The 25,939-nt window shown below is 42.7% G+C and overlaps 2 protein-coding genes across 2 annotated transcripts; both read right to left on the reverse strand.

The window, feature by feature from the left end:
• Positions 1–7,982: 7,982 nt before the first annotated feature.
• Positions 7,983–13,326, reverse strand: LOC107513872 (keratin, type I cuticular Ha3-I). The gene is made up of 7 exons (XM_016150992.2): positions 12,456–13,326; positions 11,377–11,459; positions 10,744–10,900; positions 9,359–9,520; positions 9,149–9,274; positions 8,756–8,976; positions 7,983–8,551 (listed from the first exon to the last, which is right to left on the reverse strand). The coding sequence occupies exons 1-7, from the start codon at positions 12,801–12,803 to the stop codon at positions 8,434–8,436; spliced, it is 1,215 nt and encodes a 404-aa protein (XP_016006478.2). The 5' UTR covers positions 12,804–13,326; the 3' UTR covers positions 7,983–8,433.
• A 5,650-nt stretch (positions 13,327–18,976) lies between these two features.
• LOC107513873 (keratin, type I cuticular Ha3-I-like) lies at positions 18,977–24,734 on the reverse strand. The gene is made up of 7 exons (XM_016150993.2): positions 24,333–24,734; positions 22,701–22,783; positions 21,555–21,711; positions 20,501–20,662; positions 20,291–20,416; positions 19,898–20,118; positions 18,977–19,103 (listed from the first exon to the last, which is right to left on the reverse strand). The coding sequence occupies exons 1-7, from the start codon at positions 24,678–24,680 to the stop codon at positions 18,977–18,979; spliced, it is 1,224 nt and encodes a 407-aa protein (XP_016006479.2). The 5' UTR covers positions 24,681–24,734.
• Between the last annotated feature and the right edge of the window lie 1,205 nt (positions 24,735–25,939).

Here is a 25,939-nt window from a genome sequence, read left to right on the forward strand (position 1 = left end):
CCTGGTCCAGTGTTCCTCCCACCACTCCATGTCCACAGATGGACACCTGTGGGTAAGTATAGTAGAGCAACATTCATGACAGACACATTCCTTTCATTCATTTTTAATAATAGGTAATGCATCCACATGATCGAGCTGCAGAAGGAAGACAATAAAAAGTCTCCTCCCTCTTCCCGTCTCCCACCAGCCGGTTCTCTGCCTCTCACCCGCCTTCTCCTCTGTCCTCAGTATTAACCTCTGGTACCTGAATTTCCTCATCTTTAAAATAGAAATTATTATAATAATAGCACCAACCTCATAGGGCTGCTGTAAAGATTAGCCGAATTAATATATATACATATACAGCACTCAGAACAGTGATTGGCCACCTATTGTTTGCTAAATATTAGCTATTATTTATCTACAAGAAGATGGATGTATAGATATAGGTATATTTTTATTCATTACACAAATGGTAGCACAACATACATACTGTTCTTAATTCTTTGTTGCCTCTTAACGAGGTATCTTAAAGCTCATTCCATATCAGTACATAAAGAAATTCTTCAAAATATTCTGTTGTACCAATAATTTATTAAACTGATTCTCTATTGAAAGACATTGTCTCTAATAGTTTTAATAGTTTGATATAACAAACTTTAACTTATTAATATTTGCTATTATATAATTGTATACTTACATTCACCTTTATATATCCTTCCCATAAACTCTTGGAAGAGAAATTGCTGAATTGGCGAGTTTTTGCATTTGTAATTTTGACAGATGTTGCCAAATCACCCTTAATAAAGGTTGTGCCAATTTACACACCCATCAGCCATGCGTGAGAGTCCCTGTTTCTTCCTACTTTACCAACACATGTGTTACCAACGTTCGTGACCTTGCCAATCTGATAGGAGGAAGAGAGGATCTTGGAATAGTTTTAATTTGCATTTCTATTATTGTGAATAAAATTAAACAATATTCCATATGTTTAAATGGTATTTATGTTCCCTTCTCTGTGAACTATTATTTCCATTGTCCATTTTTCTATTGGATTTTTAGTGTTTTACTTTGATAGATAAGAATCCTTTGTGAAATAGAAAATAAAACTTTGTCTACATCATGAGTTTAAAATACTTTTCTTAGGTTGTCATTAGACTTTAACATTGTATTTTAATAATAATAATAATAATAATAATAATAATAATGTTTACATTATAAATTTCATACCCGTTTATTGTAGAACTTCTGAAAATATAAAAAATTAAAGACAAGAATATAAAAATCATCCATAACCCCATAACAATGATATTCGCTCTTAATTTTCTAGTTTCCCTTTTAGTGTTTTTCCTAAAGATTTCCATATAAATATTGATGTGAATATAAATATATATACATACAGATATATGCATACAATCCTTATATGTAAATATACATATTTACATATATATTAGAGACAAATTTCTAAATCTATGTTCCAAGATATGTTAAAAATCTGTAACTATTTTTCTCTAAGTGTGCCTAAACCCATTTCAAACCTTCATTCCAGCTTATAGAGGAAGAAAAGTCAGTTCTGTATAAACTGAGAAGCCATTCAGGATTTCTCCCTCCCATATTTCATCTGGAGATGATATAAGTTTAGAGGTGCTTGGATAGCATCATAGCATTCAAGAGAATAGACACTGGTTCCTGGTGGGCATCCCCTGCACTGTACATGGTCCGCTCTTATTCCTGGCTGCCATCCTCCCTCTGATGGCACCAGATGAGATATCTGAGTTCTCTCTGCTCTCCACGAATCCTGCTTCCTTCCATCACCCTGTCCAGGAGGCCCAAGGTCTTCTCTGCCACTTTCCCCCACCACGTCAAGTCTATTATGAATTGTTTAAGCTAAGCATTGACTTGAGTCATTCTCTCTGCATTTCTACAGGGAATATAGAAAGACCACCACTGACGCCCAAGTAATGAGGAAAAAGCAGCAGCAAAAAGAAATTGCAGAAGAATGATAAGGCCAGTGAGTATTTCAAGGTTTCATCCTGATACATAGCTTTACAAAATCAAAATCATACTATATACTGGATATTGTGCTTAACCTGAGAAAATGTTCACGAAGATTTTGATTATTAAGTATCATGAAAATCTGAGAATTTATGTTTTCAAATTGATGTAAAGCATCCCTGTGAAATTTCATCGTAGCACTTATTTGTACTTATTTCATTATTAGCACATTTATGAACCACTTTTATTTCTTCTTTTGGAAAGTGGCTCAGGCCACTTTTTCATCTTTCATAATTTATTCATAACAGCTTATTTTATGCTAAACATATTAACTTTCATTTCTGTCATATGTGTTGCAAATTTTGTCCCAAGGTATCATTTCTTTTTAATTGTGTGTATGATATTTTTATGCATATAATTTTTATGTAGGAAAATCTACCTTTTTTCCCATTGCTTTTATGCTTTGAAACTACTTTCCCCTCCCCAAATGAGACAACTATTAACTTTATTTTAGTTTGGTTTTTATAGTTGCTTTTTTTCCACTTAATGCTGTTATTCGTCAGGAATTTATTTTGAGGCGTAGCAGATACTGCTTTACAAAAAAGTCCTGGTTTTTCTAACTGGGGAACTTAAGTGTATATTAAAGGAATATTTAGTGTTCAAGAAAGAATCAGATGGGGAGGTATAGCAGGGGTCATTAAAAACCTAGGAATAAAAAAACAAAAAAATAAAAAAAAAAAACCGAGCATGGCATCTATTCTGGCGGCCTCTAGTGTTAATCAAGTGACATTACATGTGCAGCTACTGGTGTTTCTTTTGGAGACAATCACAAAAGAAGTCCCGATTCTGCCTTCACTGGAAGCAACTCAACAAACGAGAAGCTTATTGTATTAGATGGCTCAGATTTAAATCATGTGTCTAATCACCCATCTCGTGTCAAGGGGGCACATTATCAGCCCCTCCAATTGTGGCAGGTACTGCCCAAAGCACTTTATAAGTGTTTTCTTGGTTAGTGTCCAAGATAACTATGTACAATAAGTATTATTATCTTTATTTTACACATAAGGAAACTGAGGTTCTAGTTTAACTAGAAGATGCAGAGCTTGGATTTGAACCCGCATCTGTCTGCTTCTGAAGCTCATCCTCCTTCCTCTATGTCAGGCCTTCTTGAGGGAACCACAGAAACTTGCCTTATTGTCTTAAGATAAGTCTTAGAGTAAAAATATCTTCAAGGGTTGTAAGTTTCACAACCACATGACCATAGCTGTTTTATTCACCAGTTTACAGCCAGTGGCTACTGTACAGTGGGCACTCAATAAATATTTGTTAAATAAGTGAATAAATAAAATCATTTATGAATGTGAGACGGACCCTCCCCCCGCCACCCCCCCCCCCCGACACACACAGTGCAATATGGTCAAAAATATCGTTCCTCACTTGTCTTTCATTGTTATCAATCACTGCTTCACTCGGTCAGGTCTGGAAGCAGTATTGAAATGTAGCTAATGTGATGGAGAAACGGAATTTTTATTTTTGCTTAATCTTAAAACATTCATATCAAAATAGCCGCATGTGGCCAATTGCTTCTGTACTGGACGGTACAGCTGCAGGTATGGCGTGCTGGGTTGTTTGGATCAACCTGCGTCATAAAAACAACTGAATATGCTGGTTTTCCTTTTTTTTTTTTTTTTTAATTTGGGTCTTCTTAAAAGCATCAGAGAGCTGACAAAATAACACAAATTGCCAAGAAATTATCAAAGAACTGATAAGGGGTGGGAACTCACGAAGGTGAACTGAGCACTGAAACTGCTTCTCCCTCAAGGGCATTTGCTGAATTTGGCAAACTTAAGTTGTAGTTTTCATGACCGCTCGGTGAGATAGAAACAGAAAATAAAGTCCAGGACCTGCCCAAGGCAAAGACTCTTCTGGGAGATCCACTCCTCCTTAAAGCTGGGACCCCAAAGGGCTACACCCTTAGTGAAACGGTGACCCAGACAGAATCTCTATCACCAGGGCACTGGTCTTGCACATTACCTGGGTGATTCCAAAAACTTCGGGCCATGAATTTGAAGCGGCCTCGACAAAGCCCCACATATAATATTCCAAGGAAGGTGAAGATGGTACTCATTAGTGCTATTCACCAAATATTTCTGTCTCCCTGTCTTTCAGAAATATGGCATGAGTGCACTTCTCTACCTCCTTCGAAGTTAGGCATGACCTAGTTACTTGCTTTGGCTAATAACGTGTGAATGGAAGTGATGTGTGCCACACATCACTCTCAGATCGAAGCATCATGAGTCAGTGCAGAACTTGCCACTTTTTCTTCACCCTCCCAAGCAGATCTGTAGAAGTATATCTAGAGTTATAGTTACTGTCAGCCTGGGTTTTTGATTAAGTGTGATGATTGACGCCATTACTTGGGCGTCAGCTGAAACCATGAACAACTCACAGTCATTCGCGACCAAGAACACAAGGAAGCAAGGCACCCTGAGTGAGAGCCTGTAGAAACAATAGCATAAACAGACCGCAACGACTCCAGAAACTAAAATGATCAAACACAGATTATAATAAAGTATGTTTTTTATCTTTAAAGGAATAAAGGACAAGCTGGAAGTACCTGTAGGTGTGGTCTTTGGAAATACAGCTGACAAAAGCAAGTCAGCCCTGTTTAGACCCCTTCGGGGCATTGTGGATGCTGAGAAGTTGAGATGTAACTGTCTGATACTTTCATTTCGTTCCCAAGGTAAAGACAAACCGGAGGCCCCAGAGAAAGGCCACGTGGGCTTTCTCATAGCCCAGTGTCTGGGTTCAAAGGAGCCCAGGAAAACCAGTTGGAAGCTGCTTTTCCTTTTAGGAACTATCCCCAGAGGTCACTTAGTGTCTCTTCCTCTGCAGGTTAGAGCGGAGCGTCTACGTCAATGGCAGGGCTAGCCCTCGTAAGAAGAGCGTGGGAATAAGAGAGATTGTTGCACAGTCCTCTTTTCATACAGTCTCTTCTGCCAGGTAACCCTTTCTCTAACTGGTGGGATGCTAATGGCCGATAGTCATTATCCTCTGCCTCTTCCCTCTTCTTTCTGCCCAACAACAAAAACGAGAGGTATCTGGAATCGGCCATTTCCTTAGGTTTGCTAACAACCCATATTGGAACCATACATTATATGTTTGCTCTATGTTTTGCTTCTCTCTCTCTCTCTCCCTCTCTCTCTCTTCCCCCCACCCAATCCTTCCTCCCCTCCCATAAATAAAAAACTATTGGAATTATTTATAGGAAGTTGAAGGAGAGAGAAGAGTGGAGAGAAGCCCTCTCAAGTGACCCTGAAGGCAAATTTAATTCAATAGTTCCAAGTTCATTGAAGTCAATGAAGTGTGAGAACCAGAAAAGATGGTCCATATTGAATGCATACTCGTCTCCATTTCCCAGTTTCCTATAGGCCTGTACTTTATATTTGGAACATACACGGCCCCACGAACTCCATTACCTGCCAACTTGGCACTCTTCCTCCAGGTGTTAGTCAGGATTCTCCAGAGAAATAGAACCAATAGGATATGTACATATATGTGTGTGTGTTTGTGCACGCACGCATATATATATATATATATATATATATATATATATATATATATGAGAGAGAGAGAGAGATTCAACTTATTTAATTGGATATGCAGTTTATGTGAGTTTGAAAGAACTTGTTTCAACCAAGAGGTTTACTTTTTTCACCAGGTCTTCATTTGTTATCAATCACAATTTAACTAGAGAGGGCAAAAAAATTTTTTAGACACATCCTGACTCTCTCAGTTAAAATCTTAAACTTCCTAGAATGTATGTCTTACTTTGTCATTTTTGATTAGCTTTATGTCTGGCAATGAGGGCCGGGTCACTGGGCAGCACTGTGACATGGGCATAGAAAGCAACATTCTGGGTCTACGCTTAAGTGGCTCTTAAGAACTGAAAAAACTCTTGGCAAGAATTCAACCTTTGTATAGTTAAACCACTTTAGTTCTTGACTTACTTTCTATTTTATGTTGCGCTTCATTCGAAAGTTCCACTCTGTACCCCGTTCTTGTCACTAAAATTCTTTTACAGTGAAGTTTTGTGTCTAATCCTGTGAGTGTCATGGTTGTTAAGGTAGGGATGATACTGCCTTCAAAGAAACAGTGCCAAGGTTAAGAGAAGGGGGAATTACTCCCTTCCCATTAGAGAAAGACAATCGTGCCTACGTTTCCTATTCTCATAGTTACCCAAGTGCATCTCCTCTAATGAGCAAAAGCATTTTTTGCTGTGTGACATTATTCAGGCAACTTCTCTGTGATTCATTTCTTCACCTGCCCTAAATGGGTTATTAATTTCAGGCAGGCGGCTTATTAATTATTTGTCGAGCACCTATTATGTGCCTCCTATGTGTCTACCACAAAAAGCACCATAAGGATCAGTTCAGAAATGTAAAAAAAAAAATCTTCAAAGTTATTTAAACTAGGACTTGAGAGTCAATACAGCAAAGACAATGGCCTGGATGGAGCAGGCTGCAAGGTTGTCTCAAGGCTGCCATGTGTATTTTTAAGAGTCGTGCCAGGCACAAGAGCGCCCAGCTGGGGAGTTGCATAGGACTGAGGACCAGCTTATGTGCTGCTTGCCAAACCAGGCATCTGTGGGCTGTGTCCATCCCAAAAGGGAGCCATTCTCTTTCTCACCCATGGCATGCATTCTGGGGACATTTGCCCATGACCCAGGCGATGCTGTAGGGAGGTGAGAGAATTAGAGAGAGGAATGAGGCGCAGGGAGCAGGGCAGAGGATCTCTGTGAATCCGGCGTTCCAGAGAAGTGACCTTGAGGCGTTTGCTTTGTTCTGACAGCGCAGAACAACCTTGAGAGACAGGACGATGGCATCCACTCCGTGCTTCCGACACACAATTTCACACAACGTGGATGTCGTAGGTGAACTTGGCTGTCAAAAAATTGTATGTGTATAAATCTCATGCTCTTCCCTCATTGTGAAAAGGATCTTTGTAACCAAAACGAAACTGTCTTGCTTTCAATTCTTTAATCATACATACGATGTTCCAAAGAATTTTCATGCACAACTTTATTTCAGGTTGAAATGTCATATCCCGATTTATACAGAGCGCAATGGGTTATGGAAGTAGAGGGCTGCAATATACGTACTTATTTTGGTACATTTTATAATATGTATATATACTATAATTATAAATATGCATATTGTAAAATATACACTATACGTGACTAATAAATAATTTTAAATGAATAATCTCTGAGAAAAACTTCTAAAATTATATTTATTTTTATTAAGTGGGTATAAAAATTTGTCCTCCCAAAATATCGATTAATTATATGAAAGAAAATATCACCATTAATAATATTTTGGTGAGAGGAATGTGATTGAAAGGAGTCTTTTTGTTAATTTTGTTTAATGATTGTAAGATACTGACTTGAAGGTCTGGATCTGTGTACAGTCTATTTCTGCATATTTTAATAATTATGAAATTTTTAGGCACCAAAATGGTCACAAATATTGATAGGCCGTAAAACAAAACAAAACAAAACAAACAAACAAACAAAAACAAAACAAAACATAAAACAAAAAAAACAAATGCAGAGATTGGTTTGGAGGAAAATAACTGTTGGCTGAGTATATTTTTCCCAGTTCCTTCTAGGTTATAATATTTTCATGTTGCCAAGAGGCACAGCCTTTCTCTTAAGATTCATCATCTCCTGATGTTGCCCTATTTCGGTGGTCCTCTCACAAATTCCCTCCGAAGAACTTGACAGGAAATGTTTGCAGATGCTCTCATGCGGGGTTGCCATTTTTTTCCCACCACCTTCTTCCCAAACGTAAAATCCACATCAGTAGGTGAGTGATGTGCACTGGAGACTTTTCCTTTAAGAGAAGGCACATACCATCTATTGGAGTGAATGACCCCTTCACTGGTTACTTTTTATTTATACAAGACACCCAGTTTTGGAACTAATGAATGAAAAGGACAATTATCACTTTTGTGCCAGAATCAGAGTTTATTGGGAGGTTAACAAGGGATCTCTTATTGCATCTCGAAAGACCGAAGGAGTGACAAGGAAGATTTCTTCCAGTTACCTTTAGTTTCATAGCATATGCCCATCAGCGAATCACATTTGATGTAATTATTTTTAAATCACATCTAAATAAGTACCTGTTAAAGCATAACGCATTATGCAAATGTGTCTTTGTGGTAACAGATCTTACTAGATTTCTCTCTGTGAGTCAGAAGACAGACTGAGCCAGTAAACATGTTGCCATCTCTAGTGCTAAAGGTCCAAGCCAGGGAATTCGGCAGAAGGCTAGAGGTGATTCCTGGAAGCCGGTGCTGGTAAAGGTTTCTTCCTTTGTTCACTGTTAAAGATGTCTGGATGAAGTAGAGTTAAAATGTGACTTTGGAGTCCTCCTCCTGCTCCCGGCACTGGGGCCTCTAGCACACAAAGCTGTTGCAAGGCCCACACCGGGTACGTGGGGCACAAGGATTGGAGACGCAGGGCCCAATGGGCTTGTCACATGCATTGGTTGTGGCACATGGGTTGCAGGGCAGCCTGGAGACAGAAAAACATTGGGGCAAGTTAGGGTAAGATGAGCTGAAGAAATAGGAAGACACTAGATGCTCTTCGTTTATATCTTTCTTCTTTTGCTATCAACCTAAAGCTTAGAATTATAAATTTATTTCCATCAGAAGGACTTTCCTTCCCCACAGCAAACTCATACACCCCCAAGGAAAATATGACTAGCTTCCTACTGACTTGCAGTCCTCGCTCTCCAGCAGGCCCCGGTACGTGTTGATCTCGCACTCCAGCCGGGCCCGGACGTCCAGCAGCACCTGGTACTCCTGGTTCTGCCGCTCAAGGTCACTCCTGATCTCAGCCAGCTGGGACTCCACGTTGGTGATCATGCACTGCACCTGGGACAGCTGGGAGCTGTAGCGGGCCTCCGTCTCCGTCAGCGTGTTCTCCAGAGAGTTCCTCTGTGTGGGGAAGATCGAGGAAGTCACAGAGCTGCTCCTCTGATGGGGTTCTCCATAGGGCTCCATTGAAGTCAGAGCTTCAGAGGTAAGGGGAGTATGACCCAAAGGGCATCCCAGTGGCTCTGATCCCCCGACCTCACACTTCTCACCCCGAGGTCTGGATGATACCCACCAGGTTGTGCTGGGCCTGCAGCTCGATCTCCAGGGCGTTGACCGTGCGTCTCAGCTCGATGATCTCCGCCTGGCAGGTCTGCAGCTGCTCCGAGCTGGACACCACCTGCTTGTTCAGCTCCTGGGTCTGAAACAACAAAGGGGAGAGACAGCTCAGACCCTGCCTTGAGGGCCCCAAGGGTCCCGAGTGGCCATGCGCTGAGACGCCCACCTGGGTGGTGAACCATTCCTCCACGTCCCTGCGGTTGGTCTCCACCAGGGCCTCGTACTGACACCTGGTCTCATTGAGCACGCGGTTCAGGTCCACAGTGGGGGCGGCGTCCACCTCCACGTTGAGGCGGTCTCCAATCTGGCAGCGCAGGGTGTTGACTTCCTGATGGAAAATTTAAATTATGTTCACAGTATTTATTGAATTTTAAAGGTTTAAAATTTTAAAATAACACAAAGGGTCCGGATACTCTCCTCTAAGAATGCAATTCAGCTTGTGATCATTCTTAAGCTTTCAATGGCTCTGTTCCCTCTGATTGTCTCATTAACTGAGTTGTATATTCATGACTAATCTGTGTGTTCCACCTGACCAAGTGCTTTCGAGTCCATGACCTCTTTCTGCCCTTGTATTCAGTGTATCACTCCTCTGAGAGGTGAGATGTAATAGACCATGATTTACACTGTGGGCCTCAAACACCAAGATCAGTGTTTCTGTGTGTATACTGCCTAGCCCCCTCTGTTTGATTCTGAACCATAATAAAAAAGGATAGAGTCTGGCTAAAGAAGAAATGAAGAATGCTTACTTCAAAATCTGCCATCCTGGGATAGAATAGAATTAAGTAGTGCTTTGTTGATTCTATCAGGATAGAGTTTTCTGAAGAAAATAAGTATCTGCTCATTTCACTGCTGATCTCACAGAGCCAGTGTAGCATGGTGCTTGGGCTTAGGTGGAGATCGGATAGATATGAATTGGGTCTCAGTTCTACCACTTACTATAGAGCTTCTAGAAGCTTCTAGAAGCCTCGGTTTCTTCATCTATAAAATGAGCGCTACCTGTGGAGTTCTGACACACAATATGCACTCAATTAATATTAACTATCACCATTTACATTGTTCTAGGATTAAGGTTCGCAAGAAATATCAGTCTTGTTTATTGTGCAACTGACTAAGCAATGACAGTGAACATTTTTTCCAGTATTTTCTTTAGGCAACTCTGAATAGCAGAGCATGCTGGATGAGAAAGAGAAGAGGGGGTTGTTTCTAGCTCTGACCTCTCTGCTGTGTGTCGGGGGCCTCTTCCTGGCCTCTCCAGTTGCTCAACAGAGAATTTGGATAAAAGCCCTCTGCAGCCCCATCTGCTCTGACCTGGGAGCTGAAGAGGCTGCCTGGTTACTGACCTTTCCTCATTACCGGGCTCGCCAACAACCTTCACTCTCATTCCTGCCTCTGACAGAAGAATCCTGATCTCCTATCAGGGATTTTAGATGACTCATTCTCTGACAAATCCCTTCTTGTCTGGAGAACACATTCCGCGGCTAACTGAGCCTCTCCCGCACCCCATGGGGTTGGACACAGGCCTTGGCAAGTTCAGTCCTTTGGGAACTTTACCTGCTCGTGGTTCTGCTTGAGGCAGAGCAGCTCTTCCTTCAGAGACTCCACCTGGGCCTCCAGGTCGGCCCTGCATAGGGTCAGCTCGTCCAGGATCCTGCGCAGACTGTTTATGTCCGACTCCACCAGCTGCCGCAAGCCCAGCTCCGTCTCGTACCTGTGACACATACGGGAGCATAACAGACAGGCCTGGCTTGACTCTGGTTTGGTTTCTCAGACAACTGGCATTTGGGGCTTGTGGCTTTTACAGCTGTCTCCATGTAGATTTTCAACACTGAGCAGTAGCTTCTACAGGAAAATGCACTGGTAATGATTTTTAATAAATAAAAAAACAGTGGACTTAAGAGGATAAAAGCCCATAAACTGTGAGATACACTTTTCATCTTCTCGTGATTAAATTCTGTGCATACTAGAGCACCAGGGGACCAGACTCCTGCTCTAGAGTGTGGGATGTCATTTCACCAAGAAGAGTCTGAATCTGGTGACGGGATCTCTGAGCTCTGGTGAGCAGTGGCTCTGTGGATCTTAGGGAAAACATCTAGGGAGAAGCTTTGTTGATGTGTGTTAGTGTTGAAGACAGAACAAAGGGAAGGAGAGAACAGGGAGAAGGCAAAACCCCATTTGCCCACTCACTTGGTCCTAAAGTCATCCGCGGCCAGCTTGGCATTGTCAATCTGTACCACCAGCCTGGAATTCTCAGACTTGCTACACAGGATCTGGGAGACTCAAAACATTCTAGAATGAGCTTGGTTATTTTTAGTTAACAGAAATCCCTATAGTTCACTTATATGGGAAAAAAATGGAAAAAAAAAATCTTATATAAGATTATTCAATACTTTCTATGAGCCCAATAAACATTTGAGAAAAATTAAATTAAAAGAAAAGCACTAAACTAGGCAGGCAAAATATCAGTAGATAAATATTAATTTTTTTCTTTCCTAATAAGCAATACTGAGAAGCTGATGAACAACATTTACTCTTAAAAGCTTACTACATGTGTGGTTATAAGATATGAAAATGAATAAGCAATGGATCCTGCCCTCCAGAAATTTCCAACCCAGTGGGGACGATCGCTACACGTAACCTCGGTAACCTGGCCATTGTGGTGGGGCTGGGTCTGGAAGTCAGCCACGCCCTCCCGGCCCTCCAAGGTGCTTTGGCACCACGTCCCAGTAGGCGGTTTCCATTGCTTCTGGTTTCGTCAACCGTCTTATGCCCTCACTGGACAGTGCACGCCAGGGGAAGCCCAGAGGCATCTAGTTCAGGGCAACGACATCAGGATGATTATACCCATAGGAGGATGGCAACAAATAGTCACAGTACTCAAAAAAGTCCAAGTGAGGAAAAGAGAAAATGGTCTAATCTTTACGAAAGGTCCCGCTTCCTCAGCTCCCTTCTGGGGCTCAGTCTTTTCTCTCACCTCAGGGTAATAATTCTGAAGCTTGTCAAATACACAGAAGCATTCGGAGGCAGCTTTTAATTACAGCTTATTTATGCAAAGCGCTGCTACCTCTGCATATATTAACACTATGCAAATGGTCACAACTAACAGTCCTGGGCCTAGAATAAGGTGAGCCCTCAAGAAAACAGCATGGAAAAACGAGACTCAACCCCTGCATCTCAATCACCCCAAGAGTTGTCTTGTTTCTGAATCATATCTGATTCCCTTTCTGTAACTTCCTGCTGATGGCATTGTGGTGCCCACCCCTCACCTTCTGCTGGAGCTCCTCGATGGTCCGGAAGTAGGACTGGTAGCTGGAGCACATCAGGGGCTCCTGCTGCTGGCACCGCTCCTGGATGAGGCTCTCCAGCTCCGCGTTCTCCCGCTCCAGCTGGCGCACCTTCTCCAGGTAGCTGGCCAGCCGGTCATTCAGGAACTGCATGGCCTCCTTCTCGCTGCCATTGAAGGTGCCCTCGCAGAACCAGCCGCAGCTGCCCACGTTGGCGGGGATGTTGCAGGCCCCAGGCAGGGGGATGTTTTGGCAGCTGGGGGCCACGCAGGGCCGGGAGGGGCAGCTGGAGCGGCAGCTGAAGTTAGGCAGGCAGCAGTTGTAAGACATGGTGCTGGGAGGAAGCGAGGCGCTCAGCTAAAGACAGAGTCTCAGTTCTCCAAGGACCTTGTGGGTCTCCTTCCTTGGGGAGCATTTATACCCCTTCCACAGAGGGTGTGGACATGGAATACAACCCCTTTATTCTTACTTATTTGGTTATTATCAAAAGCCCTTCCCCTCCATTTGTTCTGTTTCCTCGGAAGAGTCCCTCACCTCATAAAAGACTTTACTCTGGCTTCTCCCTACCTCAGGACTCCTCTTCCCTGCTGTGCGTCAGTGAAGCCAGAGCTTCATAGTGCAGCTTCAAAGAGCTGGCCTCATGAACACCCTGGCCTTTATTAGTGGGGTGTGGCCAGTCCAGGGACACTATTGTTCCTTTCCTTCCCAGTTTGACAGCCTTGATGCCCTGGCAAGCCTCTGGCTCTTCTTGCTAAGATAGAAAAGCTTAGCTCTTGCCTGTGTATCTTTTGTTAGGTCAAATTTCCAAAGACCAAATTCCAAATTCATAGTTCTCAGAAAGAGTTAAAATATAACAGAGTTAAAATAGAAAGAGTTAAAATGGAACAGTTAAAATAGCCTGGTTGCTAATGGCTGTTTCCTGATATGGCGGGCAACATCCATAGCCATGATGTCAATCAATTAAACAGCAGATATTCACCAGGATCATGATTTGTGCAGGGCGCTGTGAGGAAAGGAGAGTAAGATCAGAGCGGTGGCCAGAAGAAGCTGGCATTTGTTGAGCGCCTGCACAGGCCCAAGGTGGTGCTGTACACTTTTCACAAACATCATCTCATTCACTCCTCACCATGACCCTTCAAGCTAAATGATAGTATTCCCATTTTACAGGTGGGTAAACCAAGGCACAGAGGATAGAAGCTAATATGTTGTAAAGCCAGGATGCCAACACTGATCTCTATTCCTTCTCTCATCCCACTCTTCTTCGATAAGTGAACTATCTCATTCCCTAGCTTCTTCAGACCTCGGTAAGTTGGGAAGTTCTGCATCAGAGGAATTGGAAGAAGCTCGGTAGGAATGGTGTGAGCCAGAAAGTGACATGTGAAGGTGGAAGAGAAGCAGATTTTTTCCTTAATCCTATCCTGCTTAGATGGAAATGACCGACCTCCTTTCTTAACTTCTGACAAATATCTCTTCTTCTCTAAGCTCTCATCTCACTGTGAACATAGATGGCATTATCATGACTTATGTGCCAATCTCTCTCTCTAATTGAGTTCCCTGAAGGCATGAAGCACCTTTACATGAAAGACCATTTACATTTCCTTGAGTTTAGGCTTTATCTTAAGGGCAGTATGGAGCCATTGAAGGTTCTAAGGAGAGGAGTGATACAGTTTTATTCTTAATAAGCTGACTTTGAAGAAATAGGGAAATGTTCAGCAGGTCCTTAATGCTGACTAGAACTTGTGGCAGGTATAATCTTAGTGCAAATGAAAGAGTTGGAGAAATGAGCCAAGGGAGAGTGTACAAAGAGAAGAACAACATGGGGCTGAAGACCAAACTTTGGAAGATTCCCCAACCAGAGAGCCGGAAAAAGAAAAAGAATCAAGGAGAAATGGAGAAATGGCAAGAGAAAATGAAGAAACTCAGTTCATACAGTGACAGGAGAGAACTTCAAAGTGGACAGGGAGGTCAAAACTGTCAAAGGGCCCTGTGAGATCAGAACTGTGGAAAAGGTCTTGGATACACTGACCAGCAAGTTGCCAGGACACTTCCAGGGTCACAAAGGTGTGCCTATTGTATACTGCACCTGTGCTCTTAAAGTAACACTCACATTGGTAAACTGAGACTTTAAACACACTAAGCTGAGCTGTTCAGTATTTAGAGAAGTCCTGCCACAGTCAGCTCATATACCTGATTATAAAGCTTGTGAGTTTGGGCCTTACCAATACAGACTTTCTTACGATAATTAGAGTGTGCTTTAAGCAGTTCAAAGTTGTCCAGTGTGTTTGGATCCAACAATTCATAATAGTTGGTGATTTAGGAACAATGACCCAAGAAGCATAAGCACTTGGAACCATCCATGCATGTAACTCTACTTCTGTTTTGTTACAAGGCATAGGATGAGACTTATTTGATAGCCTGAAGAGAAGAGATGAAGAAAGAACTCAGTTGTGTGCCTAGATACATTGCCTAGGGAGGAGAAGAGCCCCTTACTATTGTCCAAGCAAAGGACGGAGAAGAACTCAGAGAAGGGTGCTCACAGCAGAGTTCAGGCCCCTCAGCCATAGCTGCAGATCAAAAGCCAGACTGCTTTGCATTTGACTCTTCCTTTCCTCCCTTCCACCTCTTAAGATAGATCCCAAATGTCAAAATAGCCAAAGGAGAGAGGGAAATCTTGGAACAAGAGTGATGTCAGGAATCTTAATGATCACTGCATCCAACTGTCTCATTTGGGGAAATTGAGGCTCAGAATGGAGAAATGGCTTTCCTAAGGTCCTATACTTAGAACCCAAATCTGATGATTTTCACTGCATTCCCAGCCCCCATCACCATGATGAATAATTTCACAACCAATCCAATCTGCGATAAGTTAGGAGCAGAAATTAAAGGCACCGAGAAAAAAAACCGCACACACACACAATAAAAAAAAAAAATCTTATTATCCAAAGATATGGTCTGTTGAGGAAGAATGAAGGGCGAATGTGGAAATAATGATAGACTTCAGCAATACTGAAGTGGTTTGTTGTCTCCCTGACTTCAATTGTTATTTCTATATTGATGATACAATTATATCCCAACATTTTGAAGAGCTTACATAATAAAATTATATCCCATCAGATATAGAATTATATCCCATCATTTGGAGAAACTTAGACCACAACTGTTCAAGTGATGGTGACCCTACTTAAGAACAATCCACTTACCCAAAATAAGGAACAAAATTATAGTCATAACAAAATTAAAAGCAATATTATTTTAACAATGAAGACAAACTGAGAGATAAAAAAAGAATCACACTACAATAATGACACTGGGTGCTTTTAAATGGTAGGATTATGAAAGCTTTTTTTTCTCTGTACTTTTTTGTCTTCTCCAAAATTTTTTAAGACATATATATTACTTCTGCAGAGGAAAAAAATAACATTGACATTAAAGATTCCAAAAGGAAATTCTTATAAATCTTCTAAAGACTTAAAGAGTTATAAATAAATAATAAATAAAAAGGTAAGGCTTCTATTCAAACATAATTATTAAATTGCACTTGAACTTGTTATTCTGGAAATAATGGCTTTGTCATGATTGACATTGACACCCTTGTGATGACTGCTGAGTTTGCCAGTTCCATAGGGAAGCTATTAGGAAGTGATGAAGGGAAACCAAGCTTCCTATGAGATCAAACGAACTGTAGCTCATGAATTGATTGATGTATAGGTCTGAGCTTCAGGTGAAGAGAGTGACAAGGGGAGCAAGCCTTGCAGAAATGTTCTGCCGATTGACAGCCAGCCCACCATCCCAGAAGATTGGGGGTTAGGATCACCTCACTGGGCCACATTCTTAGGGTGGATTTCTCACACACATGTATTATGATGAAATTTCTTTTCTGGAAATAGTGTCAAAGTCCGATGAAGTCTAAAATCTTAGAATGTTGGAGCTACTAAGGACCTAGACAGTCATCTGACCCAACTCCTTCATTGTGCAAATGGGAAAATGTTGACCCAGATGGGAAGTGATTTGCCCAAAGCTCACACAGAGTTTGTAAAAGAGTCCAAATTGGAAAAGGCTAGAGAAATGAGGGACAGGATATAAGGCTTTTGGTCTGTACGAAAGAGTTGGAACTCAGACCACTGAAAAAAAGTCACATCTCTCGAAACTCTATACCTGTCATGAAAAGATGAGGGGGAAAAAAAATAGTATGTTCATTGTCACAGAAAGGTTTTTTGAAAAATGAAAAAGCTGAATTTTCTCTTACTGGCTTCTAACTTTACAACATGCTATGTAAAAGGAGCCAGTCACAAAATACCAGATATTACATGATTCCATTCCTATGCAGTATCCAGAATAGGCAAATCTAAAGAGATAATGGTGGTTGCCCATGCCCGGAGGGTAGGAGGCAAATTGGGTACAAGATTTTTTGGGGGCGGGGGAGGAGAGTGATGAAATGTTCTAAAATTATGGTAAAGTTTACATAACTCTATAGTATATTTAAAAATCATTGGATTATATAATTTGTATAGGTGAATTTTATAGAATATGAATTATATATTATAGCATAAATTATATTACAATAATGTTATTTTTTTAAAAAAAAGAATTCAGAAGGAGAAAATAGAATAAGACAGAAGCAATATTCAAAAAATGTAATGGCTGAGAATTTTCCATGGGTGGTTTAAAATATGGATCAGTTCTAGAAGCACCTCAGTCCTAAGTAGGAAAACAAAACTAGACCCATCCCTAAACATAAAGCAGTGAAGCTACACAATGCTAGAGACAAAGAGACGATCTTAGAAACAGTCAAAGAGAGGGAGTAAAAAAAGGATTACCAACAACAGAATCATAGTTAGATTGGCAATAGGCTTTTCATCATTGATGGCAAAACCCAAAAGACAGTGGTGGCAGCTGCAGGTGACTATTGGTGAACAGCAGTTCCCACACATCTGGAGAACTGATGAGATGGATTGGACAAGGATATTTGTACAAGGAATGGAAGTGATTCCTGGGAATGAACTCCTCCTGAAGGAAGAGAGGCTGAAATACACCAGCTAGGTCTGGGACATTCTGCATACAGCACTGGAGTGTCACTCAGTCATCTTCCAGGGTCTTATGCCTAAGGTGTGGATAAGAGAGCCCTAACATCAACAGTAATGGAGTGTATATTCAGAGAATTCGAGTATGAGAGAACACAAATTTTAGATCAACATTGGAGCGGGCGTCATCATCACAACAGGGGAGATGGTGTCGGCTTCATCTCAAAGAAAGACATAACTAGCAGTTTGGCCAAAGACTGGGACAGTGACCTTGCGCGGGCCACAGCATGCACAGCTATGGGAGCCATTAACCTTAGCCGGACATCAGGGAGCACCAGGAGGAGTAGGGCACAGGATAACTGTCACTTTTAGCATTGGCAAAGACTTAATCTCCTAGTTTGATTCTAAAGAATATTTTTGGGGGAGAGGAGGGGTTCCAAAATCCAAATTCAATCCCAGTGTTTAAAAAATTCAAATGAGAAGAGAAACGTTTGAGGGAAAAAAAATCTGTTGGATATTACTCCAATGCAAGAAATGGCCCTTTCTGTTATTATGAATTCTTCAGTGTTTCCCAAAGGAGGGTTTGAGATGTTTGAGGTACTAATAGCATCATCTCTTATGAGGTGACAATTTCGAAGGGAATATAAGCTTTGGCTGCTTGTTTGAAATCAGTTTTATTCTCTCATAGCCACAACTGACGTTCAAAGAGTGAGCTCTGGATTCAATCCCATCATTGCTACTGATGATGCAAATAAGAGTAAAAATTAGTTATGTAGTTTCTGGTACTTGGTTGTTGTTCAATCACTGTTAGTCCCTGTCCTTCTTCTTGTAGGCACTTGGAAAAGAAAAAGTGGAACTTTCTAGAAATGGTAACCGTTGTATTTTACTGAAGTCTAATAATGAATGCATTTATCATATTCAGATGAGGCTTCTTGCCTTATAGGTCCCACCGGTTCCTTGCTGGCCTGAGTGAATGCTGGCACTCATTGTGCTTAATGAATGTTAATTAATGGTGACAAATATCTTTTAGGAGAAGATTACACAGTCTGCCTATGCTTTCAAGTGGGTTTATAAGAAGCATATACACACAGAGCAGACACTTGGAAAAGAATGAATACAAATCATCTCTGCTTTGCAAGAGGAAAGTTTATTAGGAGGTGTGTAAAGGGATTTAGGGAACTGCAAGAAAGGTCAAACAAAGCAACAGAGAGAACCACAAAACACCTCGGTTGACACCTGCATGGCCCTAGTCTGTCAGACTCGGGTCACAGAATAACTACAGGAGAGTGGCCTTGAATGAAGAGGATAAGGCGGGCCCGGCCTCAGAGTCAAGCCACACCCTAGGCGTTTGCTATTCTTCCAGACGATGATTTATAGTGACGCCTAGGTGAGAGTCCTGTGGTGATGGTTGTCAGAGAAGCAAGGCTGGTCCATTGGCGGTCCTTCTGTCCTCATGCAATCCTCCTGCTGGCCCTAGGATGTCTAGCACCCAACAGTGCTGCAGGGCCCACAGCGGGTTCGGGGGCCACAAGGGCCGCAGGGATTGGTGACGCAGGGCCCTATGGGCTTGTCACAGGCATTGGTTGTGGCGCAGGGGTTGCAGGGCAGCCTGGGACATAGAATCATAAACTTGTCAGCATGAGAGAGATAATAATAAAAAAATAAAGCAGGGGGCTCAACCCAAGGAGACATGGGAACAAGCGGAATTTATTCTCTGACGTCTCAGGAAGCCAAGCCTGTTCCAACTGCCCCTTCTACAGAGATAGGATGGAAAAGAGGGAAGACTCAAGGTGCAATCCCAGGCCTTCCTCTGTAAGCCTGGAGTTGTGAGGAAGCCAGTTTATCCATAAAACAGGATATAGGTAATACCTACCATACGAAATTGTGAAAAGTCCACCAGACTGTATTCATAAAAATATTGTTCGGTGACAAGTGCTGGACCCTATGAGTTATTGACTCATCTTCCTATGTGACGTTCAAATGCTCATCTATATGATGGTTATACTATCCCCACTCTGCCTGTCTCTCATGGATTCAATTAGGATCCATGGAACAATGGATTTGAGTATTTGGGTTATACCTGAAAGCACTATTCAATATACATGATGGTTGTTAACAGTTTTGTTAGCCCTTTGGCTGTGACAGCCAACTCTGAAGGTGCAAAGCTTTATTTACCCATCAGCATTCAAACACTCACCAGTGGGGAAAGCAGTCAAGTCTCCCAAGTATCTTTTGGGCCAGAAAATACTTTTAGGTAGCAACAAATACCCTTCACTTCTCACTGCTGTAATATAAAACTCTGGTCTCTACAGACATATTGGCATCTGAAATTTGACATGCAAGGTCCCTATTTTATCCTTTGGTGAATGTTTCTTGCAAGGGAGATGCCTGACAGGTACTCACTTGCAGTCCTCGCTCTCCAGCAGGCCCCGATACGTGTTGATCTCACACTCCAGCCGGGCCCGGACGTCCAGCAGCACCTGGTACTCCTGGTTCTGCCGCTCAAGGTCACTCCTGATCTCAGCCAGCTGGGACTCCACATTGGTGATCATGCACTGCACCTGGGACAGCTGGGAGCTGTAGCGGGCCTCCGTCTCCGTCAGCGTGTTCTCCAGAGAGTTCCTCTGTGTGGGGAAGATCGAGGAAGTCACAGAGCTGCTCCTCTGATGGGGTTCTCCATAGGGCTCCATTGAAGTCAGAGCTTCAGAGGTAAGGGGAGTATGACCCAAAGGGCATCCCAGTGGCTCTGATCCCTCGACCTCACACTTCTCACCCCGAGGTCTGGATGATACCCACCAGGTTGTGCTGGGCCTGCAGCTCGATCTCCAGGGCGTTGACCGTGCGTCTCAGCTCGATGATCTCCGCCTGGCAGGTCTGCAGCTGCTCCGAGCTGGACACCACCTGCTTGTTCAGCTCCTGGGTCTGAAACAACAAAGGGGAGAGACAGCTCAGACCCTGCCTTGAGGGCCCCAAGGGTCCCGAGTGGCCATGCGCTGAGACGCCCACCTGGGTGGTGAACCATTCCTCCACGTCCCTGCGGTTGGTCTCCACCAGGGCCTCGTACTGACACCTGGTCTCGTTGAGCACGCGGTTCAGGTCCACAGTGGGGGCGGCGTCCACCTCCACGTTGAGGCGGTCTCCAATCTGGCAGCGCAGGGTGTTGACTTCCTGATGGAGGAAAGGGAAGGAATGAACCCACAGAACAAGTCTGTAAATAAACTCTCTTTGAGGGAGTCCAATTAGTGGGAAGAGTATTGCACTGAAATTTAGGATTCATGAGTTGAAGACCAGTTGTTGTGAAATGCAGCTAAGTTAACTCTTGTGATTCAGGCCCCCCGTCTGAGTCTCCCCACGTGCGCCATGAGGCCTCTCGATTAAATAGTTGCTAATGTTTCTTCCCACTCCAAGATTCTGTCATTTCTTTCTGATTTTCTCTTTGCTCAGTTTGTAAGCCTGACATGATAACTGGTTTATACGTATTGCTACTTAAATATAGAGAAACTAGATTTAACTCCTCTCATGTATTTCATGTCTATTAGGGGATGTTTCCTCTTCATCAAAACACCTAATGTTTGAGACACGCATCTGATTTCCTAGTATTACATTCAAACATGACATCTGAATCAACCATATATGAGTTCCTTCATTTCTCCCATTTTCTCCGTCCATCCGTCCATCCATCCACCCATTTATTCAGCGTGGGTTCTAACGTCTAGACGACGTATACCACAAAGAAGTTTGTTATCTCTTTCCAGTCTTAGTCATTCATTTGGCATCTATTGAGAAGATAATAGATTTTATCAAATAGTGGAAAGTATGTTAAACATCTTTGTGTGGACTTTTGGTCACAGATCTGACCCTAAGAGTATAGATCTGACTATACTCTTTTAGGTAAAAACATGGAGTCCTGTGACTCATGGCCCAACATTCTCTAAGAATGTTTTGAGCAACTAGCAAAATGTTGTATTAGCTCAGGTACTTAGCAAAGACCTACCTCATCCTGCTCAGGGGAGTTATGGAACTCTCAATTTTGGAGTGCTGGGGGCTAGGACTCCCTTACCTGCTCGTGATTCTGCTTGAGGCAGAGCAGCTCCTCCTTCAAGGACTCCACCTGGGCCTCCAGGTCAGACCTGCACAGGGTCAGCTCGTCCAGGATCCTGCGTAGGCTGTTTATGTCTGACTCCACCAGCTGCCGCAAGCCCAGCTCCGTCTCATACCTTTACATACAGCCAAAGGTCAGAGGAGATCAGAGAGGAAGAATTTTTCCCAGGCTTTACTTGGCTGACCTAGTCATCCAAGTAAAATCGACTATAACTGGACATAATTCATTATATTTTGAATATTTTCAAAATTTACAAAAGGGAAAAAACAATCACCGGGCTAAGTAAAAGAACCTATTTCTTTCCTGAGACCCACAGAGAAGGTGTTGTTGGGGGGCCTATGCTCAGTTCTCATCTAATAGTAATTGCATTTGTTCTAAGAATCCCATTAGCAGGTTGCTGTCAACTAAGTCCTGTCATCGTGTTTTCTTAAGCGAGTCGGTAAGCTCCATTAGCCTGCCGCGTGGGCTGTCTCACAGTTCTTTCCAACCTCCCTGAGAAGCCATCTGGCGTCGTAAGCGAAGCACTGAGTTACAAGTCAGTTGGATTCGGCCATGCCATTATGACTGTGGATAAGTCCCTTAACCCCTCTGAGGCTTGAGTCCCTCGTTTATAAAATGGGAACCACACTTCATCAGGGTGGCCTGAAGATGAAAAACGACCAGTAAAGTCATATCGTCAATTGTAAAGTCCCATAAAAATGCAAAGGATTCTTGTGATTGTAATGGTCACACCTAGAAAAAACGATTGATTCTCTGAAATATTTGCCTCCGATTCCTGAGGTTTAATAATTTTTCTGATGGGCTAATACTGACTAACCTATACCTAAAAAAATGATTCGAAATTCACTTTTCAATTTGGTCCAGACATTAATGAAAAAGAGAAAGAATGGGTGGTTTCTTGCACTCCTCCAAACTAAACTTAAAATACGGAAACTTGGCATTCAGTGAGGACACAAACTGAAATATAACCCAACTAACCCAACGCGGGAATCCTCCTAATAGCATTCAGACATCTTCTGCTGGCCTGCTCCCAAGACAGAGGCCATGACTTTGCAATTTAGCCCGTCCCTTACTAAACAGCTCTCATCATTTAAAAAATCTCACTTGGTTCTGAAGTCGTCAGCAGCCAGCTTGGCGTTGTCAATCTGCACCACCAGCCTGGCGTTCTCTGCCTTGCTGCACAGGATCTGGAGAGAGGATTAACTGTAAAATGAGTTATACTGAGAAGGAGTGCTTGTGCCTTAACATGAAAAGGTATTTTGTTTGTTTGTTTGTTTGGGGGGGGGGTGTTGTTTTTTTAAGTCACATTTTTACCAAATAGTTACAAGTCTTCTCAGATTTCAGTTTGGGGATAAAAGAAAGATTAATAGAACTGAATGTTTCAGAACTAAAACAGTCAAGAGAAATGTGCCCTCTGCCATGAATTCTTCTCTTCTTGGTAAGTCTCTAGCTTCCTGTAGGAATTGAGTGTACTGGTTGCCAAGCCTCACACAGGGTTCCAGCATCCCAGTTTTCTTAAAACTAGGGGATTTGGGGGATACTAAACCTAGAAAAGTCCCACACAAACCAGGACAAGTTGGTTATTCTACCTGTATACCCACTTATTCTGGCCCTGCTGACCTATCTGCACTCTCTTGTCATGTTACCCTGAGCAAGACTTTTGCACAAAGCTTCTCCCTCTATCTCGAGTGCCCTGGGATGCCCTCACCCACCTAGAAAGACCCCTCACATAATCCACATTCCCCTTCCTTCCCCAACTCGTACAAGGAGTCACTTCTTCCATGTGTTCTCACAGTACTGTTCCCTTAGTTAGTTAATGATTCTTATCACCTTCACTGTGGTCATTCATTTCTATATCTCTCTCCACTATTAGACTCTGAGATCCTGAAAGAAAGAGACCATCTTACTTAGTATTTCATCCCTTGCTCCAACATTCTGCCTAGTACTCACTGAGTGTGGGTAAATAAATGCATGCTCTTCAAGTCATATGGCCCTTTTCTGGCCTTCGCTCTGCCAGAACTACAAAACAGTGGACAATCCCCTCTGACAGTCAAGGGCTTGTGCAATTAGTATAAACTCCTGCTTATCCTTCAAATCCTGCTCAGATAGTGCCTCTTCCAGGAAGCCCTCCCTGATTGATACCATGTATTAAATCCCACCTCTATGCTGGCTCTTTACTTATCTTCACTCTTACTCCTGCATTTCTGGCCCTGAATGAATCACCTATGTGCATGTCTGCTCTAGTGGATGGTACAGTGTCTGTGTGTATTAGTAAGGTTTCCAGAAGTCAACAGCTCTTTATTTTATCTATTTTTTTTTACACATTCTCTTGCCAACAACTTTGAAAGGCTTTAAATATTTGAGAATTCACTGAAGAAGTTCCAAGATCTAAGAAATAATTCAGGTGCATTTTTTTTTTAACGCTATAGGCTCTGAAAAAAACACCAGGATATCATAATAGAACTAAAGAATCAGATATTCTGGTTTCAGGTAAGACGCAATATAAGATTGCTTTGGCCTAATGCATTACCCTTCCTCTGGTCTGTATCCTTCCTTTGTGGGGCTTCTCCAACAGGTTTTCGAAGACTACTTGATGGGTTGTACCTAAATTGATGAAGTCTATGTCTTTACCATTCTCAACATTCGCTTTTAAACATCTTAAATCCATTCAGGAGTGAATATGTTAAGTTTAAGTCAATAACTCACAAATCTGGCAGTGTGATGCCCACCCCTCACCTTCTGCTGGAGCTCCTCGATGGTCCGGAAGTAGGACTGGTAGCTGGAGCACATCAGGGGCTCCTGCTGCTGGCACCGCTCCTGGATGAGGCTCTCCAGCTCCGCGTTGTCCCGCTCCAGCTGGCGCACCTTCTCCAGGTAGCTGGCCAGCCGGTCATTCAGGAACTGCATGGCCTCCTTCTCGCTGCCATTGAAGGTGCCCTCGCAGAACCAGCCACAGTTGCCCACATTGGCGGGGATGTTGCAGGCCCCAGGCAGGGGGATGTTTTGGCAGCTGGGGGCCACACAGGGCCGGGAGAGGCAGCTGGAGCGGCAGCTGAAGTTGGGCAGGCAGCAGTTGTAAGGCATGGTGCTGGGATGGAGCAGATCTCTGAAGGTCAGTTTCAAAGCCTGATTCTTTTTCTCTGGTGTAAGCCTTGGTCCGATCCCAAAGCTTTATATTCTGTCAGCTGTGGGTGTGGTAACCACGCACTGCATTACCCCCTTTTACCATGTTTACCAATTTTCCATGTGTTTTTTAGCCACCTCACACACGTCCTTTACCTCATAAAATATTTTACTCTGGCTTCTTGCTAACTCAGGACTCCTCACCAATCGTGCTGGTTGGTTAAGTACAAGCTTCAAAGTGACCAACCCATTACCGTGCCAACAGCAGTGCTTATTCACAGGATGTTGAGTTAGAGTGAGAGCTGTACCCTGTGCCCCAAAGTTGGGGGGGCACATCTGTGCCTCTTTGTTCTAAACAAAGAAAAGTCTGTACCTTATCCAGCTCATACTCAGTAAGGCCGCTATAAGAAGAGTCATCTAGGGAAGCCTACCTAGAAACCAGGCCATCGGGTAGGGATCCTGAAGCTGAGATCCAAAAGGACTAACGAAGCTGTCTATCCAGTGCAATGTCCCTTAGTCATTCCATCCGGGTCAGGTGGAGGCACTGCCAGCCTCCTCCTAGCAGGGGCTACAGGAAGCACTCTGGGCTCCATTTCTGCTATTACTCGATATTCACAGAACCTTAAGAAAACTAACATCTTGGGAAGACCTACTCGGCATGAGGACTGTACCATGTTCTTACACACAGCATGACTATTATTAGAACAGCTCTCGCTTACTGAGCACCTATTGTGCTGAGCATCTCATATGCATTATCTCTTTTAGTCCTCATGAAAGCCTGCAGAGTTTGTATGTAGATGAGGACACCAAGCCTCTGAGACGTTGCCCATGCTCACAGAACACCTACGTGGGGAAGACAGCATTCAAACCCAGATCTCTCGGATTCCAACAGCCACGCTCTCTCCATGTCACTGTCTCCCTCATTCAGTGTTTTTACTGCTGAGATGCAGTAAAAACACAAATGGATCAAATTCAATGGGACTCAATCACTACTAGACAATAAACCCTCCTAAATTAGAATGGGCCAAGAAATAAAACCTGTTCTCTATCAGAGAGGCAACGATCATTTTTACTCTAATGAAGGATGTTTACTAAGTAAGGAAGTATAACAACCACGAAAAGCTAGAAAAAAGGAAACCATCAGTTGTTGTAACATAGAAACACCTGAGCCCAGTTCTCCAAAGGATGTGAACCTGAAAAGCCACCATTTCATTATGTGC

Source organism: Rousettus aegyptiacus, unplaced genomic scaffold (assembly GCF_014176215.1).
Source record: "Rousettus aegyptiacus isolate mRouAeg1 unplaced genomic scaffold, mRouAeg1.p scaffold_m13_p_6, whole genome shotgun sequence".
Classification (NCBI taxonomy): Eukaryota; Metazoa; Chordata; class Mammalia; order Chiroptera; family Pteropodidae; genus Rousettus; species Rousettus aegyptiacus.